General features: G+C 41.0%; 1 protein-coding gene across 1 annotated transcript in view; it reads left to right on the plus strand.

Moving 5' to 3' along the window:
• Nucleotides 1-12,741: 12,741 nt before the first annotated feature.
• Nucleotides 12,742-16,648, plus strand: part of pde4a (phosphodiesterase 4A, cAMP-specific) — an 85,150-nt gene continuing 81,243 nt past the window's right edge. The window contains exon 1 of the mRNA XM_088932738.1: nucleotides 12,742-14,356. Within this exon, the coding sequence (XP_088788864.1) occupies nucleotides 14,142-14,356 (215 nt within the window). The 5' untranslated portion in view covers nucleotides 12,742-14,141. The remainder of the gene's footprint in view (nucleotides 14,357-16,648) is intronic.

Consider the following 16,648-nt stretch of genomic DNA (forward strand, 5'->3'; position numbering starts at 1 on the left):
CAGAAACATCTGGATGAGATCCTCAGATCACTTAGGCACAAGCAACCAAACAAGCCAGGTGGGATGAATGGCCTCCGCCTGTTTGTAACCTTTCTTATGGTCTTATAACTATATCTTATAACCTGGTCTTATGTATCCTTGGAATAAAGGAGTCTTTTAAGTCATCATCTGGAAAAGACTTTTAAGGATGAGTTAACACTGATAGTGTTCTTTGTAGCTGGCAAAAAATTACCTACCGATAGTCCTAGGTAAGGAAGTGTATTTCAGTTGTAGTAATGCATTGTTTCTTGTGCATTATGAAGCACTGGGAGAACACTTCTCCAACAAACTTCATTCTATTACAGTAATGTCTTTCTTTTGCCTTATTTTGTCATACTTGCATTTTCTCTTAATGTACTGTACATACTGTACAGGTGCGTATATGTGTACGGGCCATCCTGAATAGATTCGTTTATCCATTAGAACAGCTTGCCTGCCACTTGCTAGGATGAATGAGTGTTCAGTGAACTTAGGACAGGTTATTGCTGAGACATCTACAGTATTTAGGCTAATAAACAATATTTATTACACATATTGAAAGGAAGAACAGCTCCCTGGGCCAATACAGTTTGTTGTAACTGTATGTTAGGGTTAATAGCATCAGAGATATCCCATGCAGTTAATTCATTCTGGGCATGTTGTGTGTGATTGCTTGCACATGGTATCTGAGAATTGTGACATTCTGGTAGTCTGTTCCAATAAAGATATGGCATCTGCAATCCCCAGGCAAAAAGGAGGAAGTGGGAAAATATGTCGGCCTTTGTTTGGAAACTTGTTTTGCTGAAGGGCTTGCCAGTGGTGAGTCCAAACATTTTAACAGGAATAGGCAGGTGACGTCACCTGGTTGCAGTGTACACAGAATCATATTGCAATAAAATATGTATAATATCAGTTAAATTATTGCACAGGTGGATAATAATACACAGAAGGACAGCATAGAACATTTGTTTAGGTGTAAGTGTTAAGTAGTGTCCAAAACCAGCATGGCGAATTTCTACATACTCCTCCTGTAACTCCACATGCAGTTGTCTTTAACAAAAGTAGTGTGTATGCAGGGCCATTTCAGACCAGCTGCCTCTCCCCGGGTGATGTTATGGTGCCTGAAAGCAGCAGTAACGAAGCTTCCACAACAGGCTGAGCTTCCTCTGAGTTGCTCTTTAAAGAGGTCCCGTTCGTTAAAGCGCGTGGTGCATCTGTTCTCTTCACAGTCCATCATGTCCTTCTCTGATGGCACTAGCCAGTGGCCCTTAGCATTGCAGCAGATGTTAAGCGTAGGATGATTCCTTCCTGAGCATGCTTTGACAGGGGCTGACTTGGTCTGATCACAGTGGATGCCTGTTAATTACTGTCTTTATGTGTGCTAGACAACTGACTTTGCCTGCTTGCTGTATTTCGCTGTTTTTTCTTCTGCTTCGCAACTTGGGCCTCTTGTGCCTTCTGACAGAGAATGGATCTCAACATACTGATCTAGTTGAATAAAGAATTGATTGGCCACTTAATCGATTGAATTTTTCCTTGATTGCATAGGTCACTCGTGTAATGACCTGCTAATAAATTTTCTAATTACACCCAAACACTGCAAGACTTCCAGATTTTTTATTTTCTATTCCTTGAGCTCAATTCAGGTTAAGCTCTCTTGTCTATGCCCGGCCCTTCGACTTTGTAGCAATCCCACATTCCCACTTTTCGGGATGTCCACTCTCATCAATAATAAAAAAGCAAGAGGGCATTTTTATTTACGTCTAAATTTCTGACAAGCCTCGGAGCTCTTAATGCTTTTTAAAAATCAACATTATGCATATTTTGGCTAGGCTGCTTGGCATCGCTCCTTGGCATCCTCTCAGCCGAGGCCCTCAATCTCTTCGGTTTGTTCTCTGCCCATTGCCAGAATCTCTCCAGTAGCCTTGCCTGTGCACAGCATTGCACCCTGAGGAATGGAGAGCAGGTGTGCAGGTGTGGAACCTGCCAAGCGCCGTGCTCTGTTGCATGTTTATTATTTCAAGGACGGGATGAAAGGAGGGTAATGGGAGCTGAGATGTGTGTGGCTTCACGCCATGATCACTTTTTTTTTTTGGTGTTATTATTTAACTCACGTATAGAACTCCGTGTAATTAAACAGCTAAAGCCTCCAAATATGTCTCCCTTTATTTGTTTTATTGAAAGACCCCACACCTTACCCCCTTCTTCCTACCCATCTTGCCTGGCTGCTTCAGTTTAACTAAATAACAAATCAACTCAACTGTCCTTCACAGTCCCTGGGTCTCTATTCAATTCACAGATAAAGTGGGCAGGATCCTCCGGAGGGGATTCTCACTGTAAGTTAAAAACAGTCATCGCTGAAGCAATTAGTCAATGATGCAGGCCAGAATGAACTCAGATCCAACAAAGAACCTCTCAGACCATGCATCTTTAACTCACTAGGAGATCGCAGGGTTCCGAAGCCTGGATCTGAGACCAGCCTGCTGATATACTGGGCTGGTTTTGACACAAGCCTGAAATTCTGTTTGTTCTGAACTAATGTTCTGACCTGTTGATGAGACCAAGTATTAATGGTTTAAACTTAACCATGGGTTTTCACTGGGTGCTCCTGTTTCATGTCACTTTCCAAAGAAATGCCGGCTAGGTTGGTGTCTCTGTCTTTTCTGTGTGTGCTTGTGTACCTTGCAACGTGTCATTCCAGAGCAGGCTCCCGGCTGCTCCAGCTATTAATAGGAGTATAGTATGCACCTCCCAATAATGGGTGGATGGCTTTTCTTCGATTAAATCTCAAACATAAATTGAATTGCAATTGAAAGATTTAGTCACTTTTCATTTCTTCCTCATCATTTTTAGAAGACTATGACCAGTGCTTAGCACAAGAAACGTTCTATTTAATTATTAAAGGAATTCCTCCTTGGAAAGAAAACAAGTTCTGGGTCTGCTTCAGGACTGAATCCAGGCAGGGTTTCCTGCTGTGGCTGTCTGGGTGGGAGTGTAGCTGCGGGAGATTTGTGTGGATGTGCACGTGTCTGAGCGCACTGCTCCAACAGAGAGAGCTTTCTATGTGGGCTCTGAAAGGAGTAGAGCAACAGTTTTTCCCCCCAACTGTTGCATTATTAGCAGCTCATTATGTCTAATTAGCACTTCATTTAAATTCATTAGCATCCTGTTATCACTCATAGCTGCTATAAGATGAGATCCATTGTAGAAAGGCTTGTTTCTCTGCTTAACTACTGCCCGGCTGGCTGCTTTCACAGCAGAGGGTTTGTTTGGAAAAAAAGTAACACCCCTCTGTAAAAAACAAAAGAACATTTTAATGTCTTGATAAGAATCCCATTAAATGAAGGAAAACTGATGTTTAAGTTTGATAAAGAAGAGGGCAATCCTGATGCATTTTTGCATGTTGATGCTGAAACAGGGACATAAACATGGAATTCTACTTTGGAGCATGTTGAAGGAACTGGGGATAAAATCGCAATGCAGCGTGCCTTGTGCTGGGAGTGTGCTCTTCCATATTCCTCTGGCTCCTAGGAAATAGAAATAGAAAGATAAATTGGTCTTGTTTTTTCCTGCCACTGTCACAATAATGTATGTAGTCATGGTATTTTCCCACTTTCCTCTTCCTTTCCAAAGAAGGGCGAGGTGTGGAACCTCTCATTCATCTTCATGGAAACTGCAGAGATTTCTCTTTTATTGGTGGCACACCTGAGAGAGCCGCCCTCCTGGGTGACGCCACATGCCTGGGACAGCAGCACGGCCAGGCTCCGCCGAACCGTGGCTCTGCATACATCCCTGGTTTGATTGGTGGAGAGCCCGGAGCGAATACATTTTGTTTGCCTTGTACTTGTAGGTCACTGCCCTTGCCCAGTCATAACACACACCCAGGAGCACAAAGGGACATTAATAAAATAAGTGCTATCTGTTAGGACTGCTAATCTGTGAAGGTTATAGCCTCTCTGTCTGGAGGGCAGGATTCGGATTGCTGCTAAGCGGGTAAAATCTCTTCATTAGGATTGTGAGACAGCATGTGTGATCTATGACTTGTTAGTCATTTTTTTCACAAACAATAATTAAATTTAACGGATTCCTTTCTCAGCATCGCAGAAGCTTGTGACATGTAAATTGTTAGGTATAAGCTGACTACAAGGAAAGCATAAGGAAAGGTGGTCAGTACTCATCAAGCATTAGATAGCCAGTCACAGCACACAGACTTGTGAGTGTTCTCAGTTTATGTTGTTTAACTGGCCAGAGGGACTCAGACAAAAAGGCATATTAGGCTTATCTTGTTTCAGGAGAAAAGTACTGAGTAAATTCCTGGTAATACTTGAAAATAACAGAATCTACAAAAGAGTAGGCTGTTCCGTCCATCTAGCTATGAGCTGCTCATTTAGTGGCCATTTTCTTCTGAGGATCTCATGCTGTCCCTTCTTCAAGAAGGCCAAGGTATCAATTTCCACAGCATAGCTCACTCCATACTCCCACAGCCCTTTGTTTAAAGACATTCCTCCAGTTCTCAGCTTGAAATCCACATCCCAGTAGCTTCCCATTGTGTCCTCTGTCGCTCGCTGTCACGTCTGAAGAAGTCCACTGGGTTGACTTTTTCAACGCATTTGAATAATGGAATAGGGTCCCCTTGTTTTCTTCTCTGTTCCAGACTCCATTTAGGTGAAATGGTGTAAATACAGTATATTTCCAAAAGAAATGCAATATCTGATCACTATTAAGTTTTGAAAGAAGAGGACAGTTTGCTTAAAAATGTATTTGAAATTATGCCTCCAGTTATTTGGTTTCTTAGAAATGACTGTGTTTGTGTGGACATATTCTCATACTAATAGTAAATAGTCAAAATAAATAGTAGTGGTAAAGAAGGCAAACACAGCCACACAGGCACTGCAGTAATTGATACTAGTCAGTCACCATGAGACAGTCTCATAAGGATTTACAGTTTTAAGAATTAACAATAAGAGCTACAGTACGTGAGAATCTCAGATACAGATCACACTCAGATACATTATACTTTTCTGTAACTGAAGACTGCGAAAGTCAGATTTAACACAAGTTTGTTCTGATATTTTTCTGTGGTGAAAACTGTGTCGACAGTGCCCTCTTGTGGTGCTTTTGTTAAGTCAAAGAAGGATTGCTCAATAATCATATGAGACGAGTGGACTTTTCCAACAATTAAACAGATCAGGGAATAACCTTGTTTCTATGTACCGATGCCTTTTCTTAAATCTACAGTATGTACACAAGCAAATTTCATTTTCTCCAGCTCTTTTCACCTTTCTCTGCAGACCTGTAGGTAGTCCTTGTCTGTCAGTAGTGTCTTTCTTTATGTCACATTAATAACAACGGTTTATGTTGTTAACCAAAAGAATATATATTTTACTTACTTCAGGTGGGTAGCTGTGTCAGCATGCATAGTCTGCAAATGAACAAGTAATAGGTTTATTCCATGCTGAAAAGAGAAGAGAGAAAACATAACATTTAGGCTGTGAAGCCTTTTTCAGGTTTGAGGTGTGTCAGGTGTGTATATTTTACTTATTTCATTTGCCATTGTTTAATTGTAAACTTTCCATTAAAAAACAACTGTTTCCTTTCGCTGTTGCCAGTTTTACTCTTAACCTCAAACACCACGTCTGTTGCAGGATTGGGCCAGGCTGAGCACGTGTTCCAAAAGAACTAAAACATGCTCAGTCTTATCAGTTACCACAGAGATCAAATGGCAGCAAGGACAGTTAATCTGTTTCTAAAGAAAAAAACCTAGTGATTCTTCTGTTTCTTTGGTTGCTTAGTGATTAACTGGCTCCTGTATTCCTAGATCAATGAGTGCGTCCCTCGCTGAAGAGAAGTACTGTACGTGAGTTACCTGGTTAATGCAAGATTAGATAATCCGAGGCCTGCCTCTTTGTAGCCGTACACAAGGTCACCAGGCTTGTGAAAAGTGTGACAAATGCATTGGGCCTCTCTCATGAACTGAAAAGGCCAAACATGCACCAAACTCTCTTAAAAAGCTTAATTTGGTCTCAATTTTTGCTGCGGTGGTCAGGGTTCTGGACTTGTAGCTGGAAGGTTGTGAGTTTAACTCCCAGGTGGGACACTGCTGTTGTACCCTTGAGGTACCCAAGGGTGGATTGCTGCAGTAAAACACCCAGCTGTATAAATTGGAGTAAATATAAGTCATTTGGGGTAGAAGGGTTATTCAAATAATTCATTTGTGTGTAACTAAATACCGATAATAAATAAGTAACTAAATACAGTATATTTAAATGTAACTTTAAAAAATGTCATTTGAATCATGTTTTCTTTCTTTCTTACCAAAAACCCAAACACACATTGAAAATCTACCTCTACCATACATGTCAAAAGCTCACTCCCCATAATTTCTATCCCTTTATTTTATTCTGTTGATGTTACCTTTTTGTTGTTTTGCACATTGCCTGTTGTGTTTTTTGCACATTGCCTGTTGTTGTTTTTTTTGCACATCGTCTGTTGTTGTTTTTTGCACACTGCCTGTTGTCTCTGTCTTTCTTTTGCTACACAATTGTATTGTTGTTGTTGTTGTTGGGTTTTTTTTGTTTTTTTTTCTCTTTGTACTACTTATGTCCAAGAGCTAGCTAAATAGCATTTCGTTATACTATATACCATGTATATGAGTGTAATGACAATAAACTTGAACTTGAACTTGAAAGGAAAAGTTCCATCCGTTCTTTTAATTATTTAAGAGTTCGAAATGAGTGATACAAAATGAAAGTTATATAGAGCTCTAAAAAATGTGATAAGAATCAGAGCACAGCTTTATTCAAATACCTTCAGGGTGGGAAATAAACCAGGAGTTACAATGAAGAGGACACCCTTGATAAAATTCACCACAGTCAATTGATGTCTTTCCTCTGGTTGTACTCTGTTTATACTGTACCTCTAAACTGCCTTTGACACAACACACCTAATCTTACTATACACCTTACTATATTTAAGATGAGCACCACTAATAATTTTGAAAAGTTAGGTCCAATGGATAGGGACAGCACTTGAAACATTGATTGTTGTCTCCGTGGATTTTAAGGCAGTGACTGTAGCTGTGTAAAATGTATCTGATATTGCACCAGGAATTTAAACTGCAATGGTCCGACACGCTGCGTTCCCAGTAAGAGAAATCCATCATTTTCTGGCAGTGTTATGAAGAGAATTAGAATAGCTCATTTAAGAGGAAAAGTTGCTAGGTAAAAAAAAGTCTTCCACAATACTCTGACCATATAGCACGACTCTTCGGCACAGATGAAGGCTATGAGCAAAAATGCTTAATTCAAATGCCAGCCTGTTAGATGTGCTCCTCAGAATTTTAATGCCATTCAGCTGCCGTCTCTCCTCTTATTTTCCCTTGGGGTTATCAGCAGTGAAACAGGTTTGTTTTACATACTCTTTCTGCCTTCTTCAGAATGGGAAAAGGCAAGTTCTCTATAATTGAATTAATGCAATGTCGCTTGATTAAGAAACAGAGCTGGCTTTGCCCCTGACCAGAGTCAGATGCATGGACAGTGACTTGCTTATAAATCTGCTTGTTTCCCTTGTTCATTTAAAGCGATAACGGAAACACCAGTTCTTTAAATGATAAGAAGTCTAAGCAAGGAACTTAAATAACCTTGGTGAATGGTTTCACGCAATGCCAGAGAAATAGCAATTACTGTGTAGACTTGGCTCAAGATACACAATCTTTGTTCTCAGTCTATAGCTAGTTCAAGATTGGGTAATGTCCCAGAATGCACCTCTTTCTATCAGAGCTGTGGGCCGGAATGTACTGATATAAATCATGATGAGTTTGTTCTGCAAACTACCTAATTACCTATGTTGTTTTTCTATGAACAATCCACAAGTGTTGGTGCTTAACTTTATATGTCTATTTTTAATAAAAGTGTAGTTTTGTGTACACAAAAAGGCAGTAGCTTCTTTACCACAAGGTGGTTAAGCATGAAAAGGTGATACCATTGAAAATAATCATTTGATGAGCTCTTTAAAGTGGCATTATCACCTCCTGCAGTTAAACCATTTTACTACCTCTAGGAAAGCTTTTAAAGGATCAATTTAATAAAGCATATAAAGGCTTTTGAAAATATGCTTTGAATGTAATGAATCATCTATTTGAAAACTGGAGCTTTAAATGGGATCTCATATTCAAATGAATTAGATTACAGATCATGAGCAGTGATAGTTTTGTCCCATGAGCTAAAGGACATGACTGTCCATTCAGCATTGGAGTAAACATTAAAGAAAGTAAGCAAACTGAACTAGAGGTCACAAGGTCAAATCCCATGGTATTTTCTGTAAGAGCGAGTGTCCATAGCCTCCTGAAATGAAAGGCGCATTTGGAAATTGTTTAAAATTGCCCTCCATAATTTATGTATTTGGTTTGGTAAATGACTCAGTCATGTTAAATCAGTATTGCATTTTACACATAATGTATTTTATCTAGTATTGTATTAAGGAGTGTTTGTAAACTCCCTCAACTACTGTGTAAATGACTTGCAGTTTAATACATTTGGTATTAATGTTTCTGCTACCTTAGCCCTGTGTTATATGTGCATTAATTTGCAGGAGGAACAACACCACCCACTAAAATTATTAAGCAAACCTCCTTAACATCAAGCCTGTCCCTTCATAAAAAAGTGCACAACATTTTACTGAAAGGCCAGTTTTGAAGTTTCACTTATTCTCATGAATGCATTAGTCCAAATTACATAAATCACAGCTTGATTTCTAAAGAATAGAAACATGCCTATAAAATTGTAATTGTGATATATGAAGCATAAATACGGGACATTTAACATGGCAGAAGGTTTGGATCAAGTTCGTTGAGGACGTTTTTTGTCTTCTTGCTATTTGCATCGAAACCTGACTGCCTTTCTTCTGCTTCTCAAGCTGAACAGTCCACAGGGTGGCACTCTTGAGTGTTATGGTGAATGCTTTGCTCTGGAGAAGTTTTTGCCTTTGTTAGAGACCAGGCAGAGACTCAGAATATTCCAAATGTTCTCATATTCAAGGCTACATTGAGCCAGAAACAATACTTTTAAAACAGATTAACACACAAAGTTAAATCACATACGTAATTCACGTTGCAGAATAATTATTTCTCTAGATCAGTGAAACTTTTTTCGATGACGGAACCCTTATCTGTCGGAGCTAATGTCGCGGGTCCTCAGCAACCTTTTTTCTTACTTTTCAGGATTAGCTATGGCGGTGTGCTGTAAAAAGCATTCTAGGACTGCTATTCAGAGGCAATTTAGCCAATTATTAAGGAAGAAACTATTGATTACTTTTGTTTTAATTGTGAGCATTGTATGAGCCCATTGAGTTTATTTCAGCCATTTATTAATCACATGAGGCTAGCAGCCATATCGCCCTGCAACTCACAACTGGCAACCCACTGAAGCTAAGCAGGCCTGAGCCTGGTCAGTACCTGGTTGTGAGACCTCCTGGGAAAACCTGTGGTTGCTGCTGGAAGTGGTGTTAGTGGGACCAGCAAGGGGTTGTCCACCCTGTGGTCTGTGTGAGTCCTAATGCCCCAGTATAGTGGCGGGGACACTATACTGTAGTGGGCCCTGTCTTTCGGATTAGACGTTAAACTGAGGTCCTGACTCTCAGTGGTCATTAAAGATCGCCAGGCATTTCTCGGGAAGAATAGGGAGTTAACCATGTGTCTGGGCCAAATTTCCCCCCTCAGCCCTTACTGTGGCCTCCGAATTGTCCCCATGTATGATTGGCTTGCTCTTGCCCTGCGATGGACTGGCGCCCTGCCCAGGGTGTACCCTGCCTTGCACTCGTTGCTTGCCGGGTAGGCTCCGGCTTCACTGCGACCCTCACCAGGAAAAGCGGAAGTGAAAATGGTTGGATTAATCACATGATACAGTAACTTGTCTACAATTAGCACCCCTACAGTTCAATAAAGCTTAATCACTGACATACTCATTGAGAATAAAATAATCAAAGTTCTAACTGCTGGTTCGACCACGTTACAAGAAAACCAGAAGGGTTAACAAAGGGTACATTTTTTATGTTGTTAACAAAGGAAAAATAACTAATAGATTTATAGAACCAGACGTCACTTTCTGTGGTCTAACTGGGCGCAAATAGGAAACTTTGGTAGCAAAATGACTCAGTAAAACACAGTGAGACAACAATACATGAGGTTTTTTAAAAGAGTACTGATACTTTTTAATCAACATTTATTTCAAACCAGCAGAAACAGAACAATCTCAGTGTGATGAGTGAGTTTGCCTCGTACTACAATTTTTTGATGAAGATGAAATTTCACCCGACACCTTTGAGGTACCTTCTGGCTCTAGCAGTGAAAGTACAGAAGTTTATACAGAGAGTGAATTTGAAGATGACGTTTCAGAAGATATGCCTAATATTTCTGACTTCTTGGAGCCATGCAAAGCCATCATAACTCACATTTTTTTATTGATAGCAAATTTGTATTTTTCTTGTAGCCTATGTAATAGCTCACAGAACCCCTGCGGTCAGTTTGAGCACCACTGCTCTAGATCATAAACAAGAAGCACCTTACTTGGATATACTGTAGTATTTACTTACAGTACACAAGTCCTACAAGTGTATTAGAGGATGTCCCTTAATACTGTGGTGATCACAGCTGCGAAGTGGTTCAGCTTTAATTCCAGCGATGTTCACAGATGTTTGTGCAGACATCAGAATTTCAGTCACAGCAGCAGGCACAGCTCTGTATGACGTTGGCAGTAGAGTGGTAGCTTATTTCAGTCTGAATTTTGCTTCCTACTGGTTATTTTTATCTGCCTACTACTGCCTGTTAACCCCTGAGGGTGTCTGCACTGACACATCAGCCACGTCTGCTTTTGCCACCAGCAGCAACTGAGAGACACGTACCAGCAGTTGTGCTAACATCATCATGCTGTGCTATGCCCCAGTACTTTGGACAGGATGTCTTAAGTAGGGCAGTGTATAAACACAGCGGCGCGTCCTAATTGATAGACCTGTTTTTTTTTTGTTTTTTTCAGAAACATCTTTCATGATAACTTTCAGCTCTTTGAGATGTATTTTTTGGAATGAGCCCAGCAGGTGCTCTTTGATTTCATATTATCTTTCACTATGTGAAATTTTCATTATTAATCTTTCGTCTTCTTTAGACTCTGGGTTCTTTCAAAAGCTCTCACCAGCTGGGGTGATATAGTGCTGTCCAAAATGAAGAGGTGTGTGGAGTGTTGACCAGTGAGCCTGTTTGAGAGGATCGGAGACAGAAAGTGGTCGTGGGAGCAGATCTGAAGAGCATGCCATGAGTCCCTGGGGATTATCTCAGCTGAAAAATTAGAATTAGTTTGAGCAAGGGGACGATTGAAGGCAAAGTCTGAACACGATTTTTAAGAAAAAAGTAGGAGACTTCTTCTATCTTAGATATTGTAGTCATCATTGACTGTTTTGTCCAGACACACTACGTAAGTTTTCCTTTGAAACAGACTGACCACACTCACATGTGCATTGCAAGTGTTGCTGTTTAGGAGTTTATTGTATATTATAGCACACTGCCAGTGCTGCTTTTACACCTATCAATGCTGAGCTGTGAAAATAAGGGAGATTGCATTTTAGATATCTAGAGTTTCTACATACTATGGTTCCCTTTTCCAGTGTGATATAGCATAGCTGAAATCATTTATTTATTTAGCTTGAAAGTAAAAACCATACAATTCTTCATGTGGTAGCACCTTATCTGGCAATAGTGATCCTAGTATAAAAAAATGACCTTTACGGTAAAGGGGCTGTGGGATACAGGAGGATGTCACTCTATGATGATGGGAGAAGTATCCAAATGTGAAATAATATTTTCACTGGTGTTCAAAACTGAAATACCCCCAATTTAAATGTAAATAGAAATCTTGTAGTTTGGCATTGTACAGCACAGAGAAGCATGGTAAAGTCACAAGACACCACAGGGAAAGAACAGGAAGATGCTATTAGCATTGCATATGTTACTGTGCTACACTCTGGTAAAACTGTGGTGTACCAGTTGTGGTACAACTGCACCCAAACAGTTGTAAGCCTTTCCCAATTTGAAACTGTCATTATTGTAAATATAGGTAGATAAAAAACTATTGATCTTTTCTGAGAAAGTTCTGAATTCCTTTGTTGTTTCATGTTGAGCTTCATAGCTTTGAGAACAGCTGTGTTTATTTCCTGCAACTGTTTAGATATTTGGAACAGAACTGGCAGTCAAAGTTTGCTGTGGAGCCTAATCTAGTTTATATTAGAAGGAGAGCAATTAAAAGCAAATGTTCAAAACAATGCCCTTCTGTTAAATCACATTCTTATTTGCGGTAAGTGAAGCTAACTAGATACTGTAAGCTCAGCTCCTTGTTTTATTTTGTTTATATTTGCTTTTTTCTGTTGAAATTTATTTGTATTTGCTATTACTAACCTCCCCTGAGGCTTGCTGTGCTGGAGTGTCAGCTGAGTTGGTTATATCTTGTCTCTGGTCTCTTTTCTTCCTGTTTTGCTGGTATTGGCTGCGAAGCATGGGGATATTTGTTCATTTGGCGATAAGGAGGGTAGCTGACGTAGGGTCGCGGTCTGAGAGCTGCTAGGGTGCTTTCTCAACCTGCGCCACTAGAGAGAGAGAGGAGTGACTCCTTGGCTTGAACTGCAAGAGGAAACAACCTTAAAAAAAGGATCACTTGTCTGTCTAAACTCCCATGAATAATTACAAAGGGCGGAAGTTCTGGCTGCCACTGTATCTCCTGGTGACAGTGCGGAACGCTGCAGAATGCTGCTGTGGGATTGCGTTTCGGCAGAGCTCAGTTCAAAAGACAGAAATTCACAGCAAAGCTTCGTGATCAGGAGGACAGCTGTGCTTCGAGTCTTGAAGACATGCTGAACCTACCTCTGCCGTTCAGAAGGAATCAGAACGGGGTGTCCACTCTTACATGCAGTGCTTCCGAAGTGACTGGACGCAGTAGAATTTGAATAGCATTGTACTGAGGCAGATTTTTATTATACGTCTTTTTGAAAGCCTCACAAGCCGCTGGATCTCACTGTGGGTGTGGTATAAATGTCTTTTTTTTTGTTTGAGTTGAAAAGGAGATGCTATCGGTAACAAGGAAATCAAGCCTAACCTTAATCTCCTCTGTAGTTTCCTTCTGAGGATGGGTGCTTGAGATGAGCTGACCAACGTGACGTGTTTTCTAACTAATCCCGCACGCAGTACGCAGCTTACAAGCTCTTGAATTCTCCTCAGTGGCGGCACAAATTAGGAACTCATCACAGGGAGGGTGTGTGACATGGAAGTACCTCGTGGAAGCCAGGGTTGAATTACCGAAAGGACACGTCTTCCAAGACTGATGAAGTCCCAGATTCTCCATTGCTGCCATCTTTCTTTTTTACTGGTCTAGAGCAATAAAAGGACTGCTTCATCTTTAAAAGTGGATTGTATTTTTCAAGACAACAGTCTGAAGAGTTCCTGAAACAAAACAAGCTGTCTTTCATCATTTTCTCTCCTGACCTAGTATTTTCCTTGCATTTGCATTCAAATCAGAAACTTCCTTGTGGACATTTGGAGTCACATTGAGCAGCTGAAGAACCCATGTGTTTTCTCTGAGAGAGGCAGCAGTCCTTCTACGAGCAGTAAGCGGGTGGGGAAAGTGAGATTTGAATGAAAACCCCTGGGCTGCGTTACGGTAATTATTTTTCTTTGACATAGAAAAGGAGAAGTGGGGCAGCGAAGTACAGCAGGCTTGTTCTCCCACAGGAAAACAAAAAGGAACCAACCTGAATTTTTAAAATAAATAACTCGTGCTCTCCTGGCTCAGGTGACTGCTTTTTGATAAAGGCCCTTCTTTTAGTTCAGCTGCCGCTCTCTAATCAGCTCAGCCTGGGCTCTCTCAAAAGGACAAAACACCTCTGAGCAGGGCTGGCTTGACCAGCTGTGTTTTGGAAGCAGACGAGGTCTGTGTCTTCGGCCTGCTTGCAGGGGCCCGCTGTTCTCTCAGCTTAGTGTGCCAGTCCGTGGAGAAAGGGGAGCAGGAGCTGCAGGGCAGGCTGAGCAGAAAGGAGTCACCTGCTAAGTGACGGAAGAGGTTTTCGGGACTCCCGTGCAGGCAGGAGCCATGGCTCAGAGACAGCTGAAGAGGCAGCTCACTCTCTTCGAGAACCCGGAGGACGAGACCTTTCTCCCCCCCTTGCCTGCCCTCCGGTCCCCCATCACCTCGCCCCTCTCCCCACCCTCTGAGGGCCTCCGGGGCCACAGCAGCTCCATCTTCCGCCGCATGAGGCTGAATCGCAGCATCCAGGAGCTGAGGAAGAGCACCCAGTTCCAGTACAGGTAAGACAGCACCTCCCGGCCATGGCAGAGTAGCCCCTTCCTGAACATGGTGGTGGCTCGGCATCTTGGAAACCTTCAGCTTCACAGGAACGTGGGATTAATGAGTGTGTTAATCTCCAGAGTTTAATCCTGAAACCCAGGGCACTCCGCGAGGCTCACTGAGGTACAGAACCATGTAGTGTGGCTGCCTGCAGTCAGTAGGTTTTAGCCACATAAACAGCCCTATCCCTAGTGAACTTTAAAACAACTTTTTTCTTTGTTACTCAAATGTACAATGGGGAGACGATGCTAAGAACACAATAGCAACATGTTTTGTATGAATTTCAATCTCCCGAATTAGATACAGATTCAGAGTGACAAAGCAAGCAATTGTGATTACAGATTCTGCGCTTTTGCTCTGAAACTCAAGGCTCGGACTTCCGGAGTTTGCTGCTTACTTGGTGCAGTGCCCATTCTGTGTGTTTCTGGCACGGGCTGTGCTTCTCAGATCAACTTGCTATTGTCTGGCACTCAGGGAGATAAAAAACCATTTAATCTCAAACTTAAACTTTTAAATTATCATGCCCATCACGTTATATTTGCGCAAGGTGAGTGAGTATTGGACTTTGGACTTCAAATGCCTTATTGAAGTCTGTTTTTTTATTGCAATGTATGGCTAATTTTATATTAATTACATGTCAACTTAATTGAGTTCCTCCCACAGACTGAGGGAGAATAAGCAGGGAGTTGAATGCTTGAAGAGGGGCGAGTGAGTTTCTGGGAAATGTCATCTTATCGCTGCGCTAGTATATAGGAATTGAGTCTGTTTTGGAATGGAAAAGGGGATAAGGGGGCCACCCGATCACTGTGACTCACTACGCTTCCCCGATTATTACTATTACCCTCTTACTAAACTATTAATATAGTTTCAGTTGTGTAGGTGATCACTGTATATCACTTAATCTCTGTGCTTAAGCATAAGACCATTGGCTTGTGTAGCTAACTGAGTTCCTCACTATGGAAAGAAATCTCACGTTTCAAGTACATACGAGTGGTTACTTTTTAGTTTCAAGCATGACTGAACTTTTTTACTGTTGTTGCTGATGGTGCTCGGCTACTACAATGGTATCTTCAATCTACAAATTGCAATCTGCCTATAAAAGCAATCGCAACATATCCACAAAACTCAGTTTTATCTCCCTTATACAGTGTAAGCCTTATTACACAAATCAGTGCTTCCCGGCCTCTGTGTTAGCACTCTGAAAAAACTGCTATTTCACTGTCTGGCAGTCTATTAAAGAGGTATAGTGGGGCCACAGCCTATTTGTCCTTCAGTGTGATCTCAGCTCTGGGAAGAGGGAAGAATTCTCCTTCTGTAGTACAGCCATGGGAAGAGTAAATTAGTCACTGATTTTGTGCTCAAAAAGAACCACAGACCTGTGTGTTTAAATCCTAGGATTTGTAAGGTGAGCTGTAATCGAAGGAGGTTATTTTACAGTTTTATTTTTTCTAGATTAACATCGGAAGTTATTTTGAACAGCTAAAAAAAAGGAGTTTTCAAGCTTGCAACAGACCGAGAGCTGTTGAGACTGTGATCATTCATTTACTGAGGCAAGGGCAGCAGGGAATGTTGTATTGGGTTCTGAGTCTTCGGACCATGTACAAGTCTGTGTTCATCCATATCAGTAAGGAATCTCTTTGGCATACTTAGATTCCTGTCATTTTCAAAGCAAAACAGCTAATTAGTGAAAATTATGTCTTATTTCACTGATCCTGATTTCCTTCCAACAGCTTGATGTCTTAGATGGTAGACATTTATCTCATCTGCTAAAGCAATTTATTCCTCATAAATGTTAACTGTGGTTTATGACACTAAGAAAAGTGTAAAACACCTCGAAAGCATGGTATCAAAGTGTAAAGCACTCTGTGCAAAATCGTAACAGGGAAAGGTAAATGAGTATGATACAAAATGTAGGCAAAAGTATTTTGCTGATTTACTGTGGTAAGGTCCTGGGATGGATTAAACATGCCTTTCCTGTGAAAAACCACAGATTTAGATCTTTGGTCAGTCTGTAAGTGTGTCACGATTAACAGGTTTAGTCCCTGGCTTCACGTATACTGTATAACAGTCCTGTGATCGAATCTGTAATAGCAGAAGGAATGGTGGCCTAGAAACAGGAGCTCCTCCGGTCATCAAAATCCACCCACACATGTAACCAGTTATTTAAAAAAAAGATTAACAACAAAGATTGTTTGCAGACAGTGATCTTGGCCTCAACTTCAATGCAAATCTGACACACGCGATTTGCATTG

Source organism: Atractosteus spatula, chromosome 14, assembly GCF_055471065.1.
Source record: "Atractosteus spatula isolate fAtrSpa1 chromosome 14, fAtrSpa1.hap1, whole genome shotgun sequence".
Lineage (NCBI taxonomy): Eukaryota > Metazoa > Chordata > Actinopteri > Semionotiformes > Lepisosteidae > Atractosteus > Atractosteus spatula.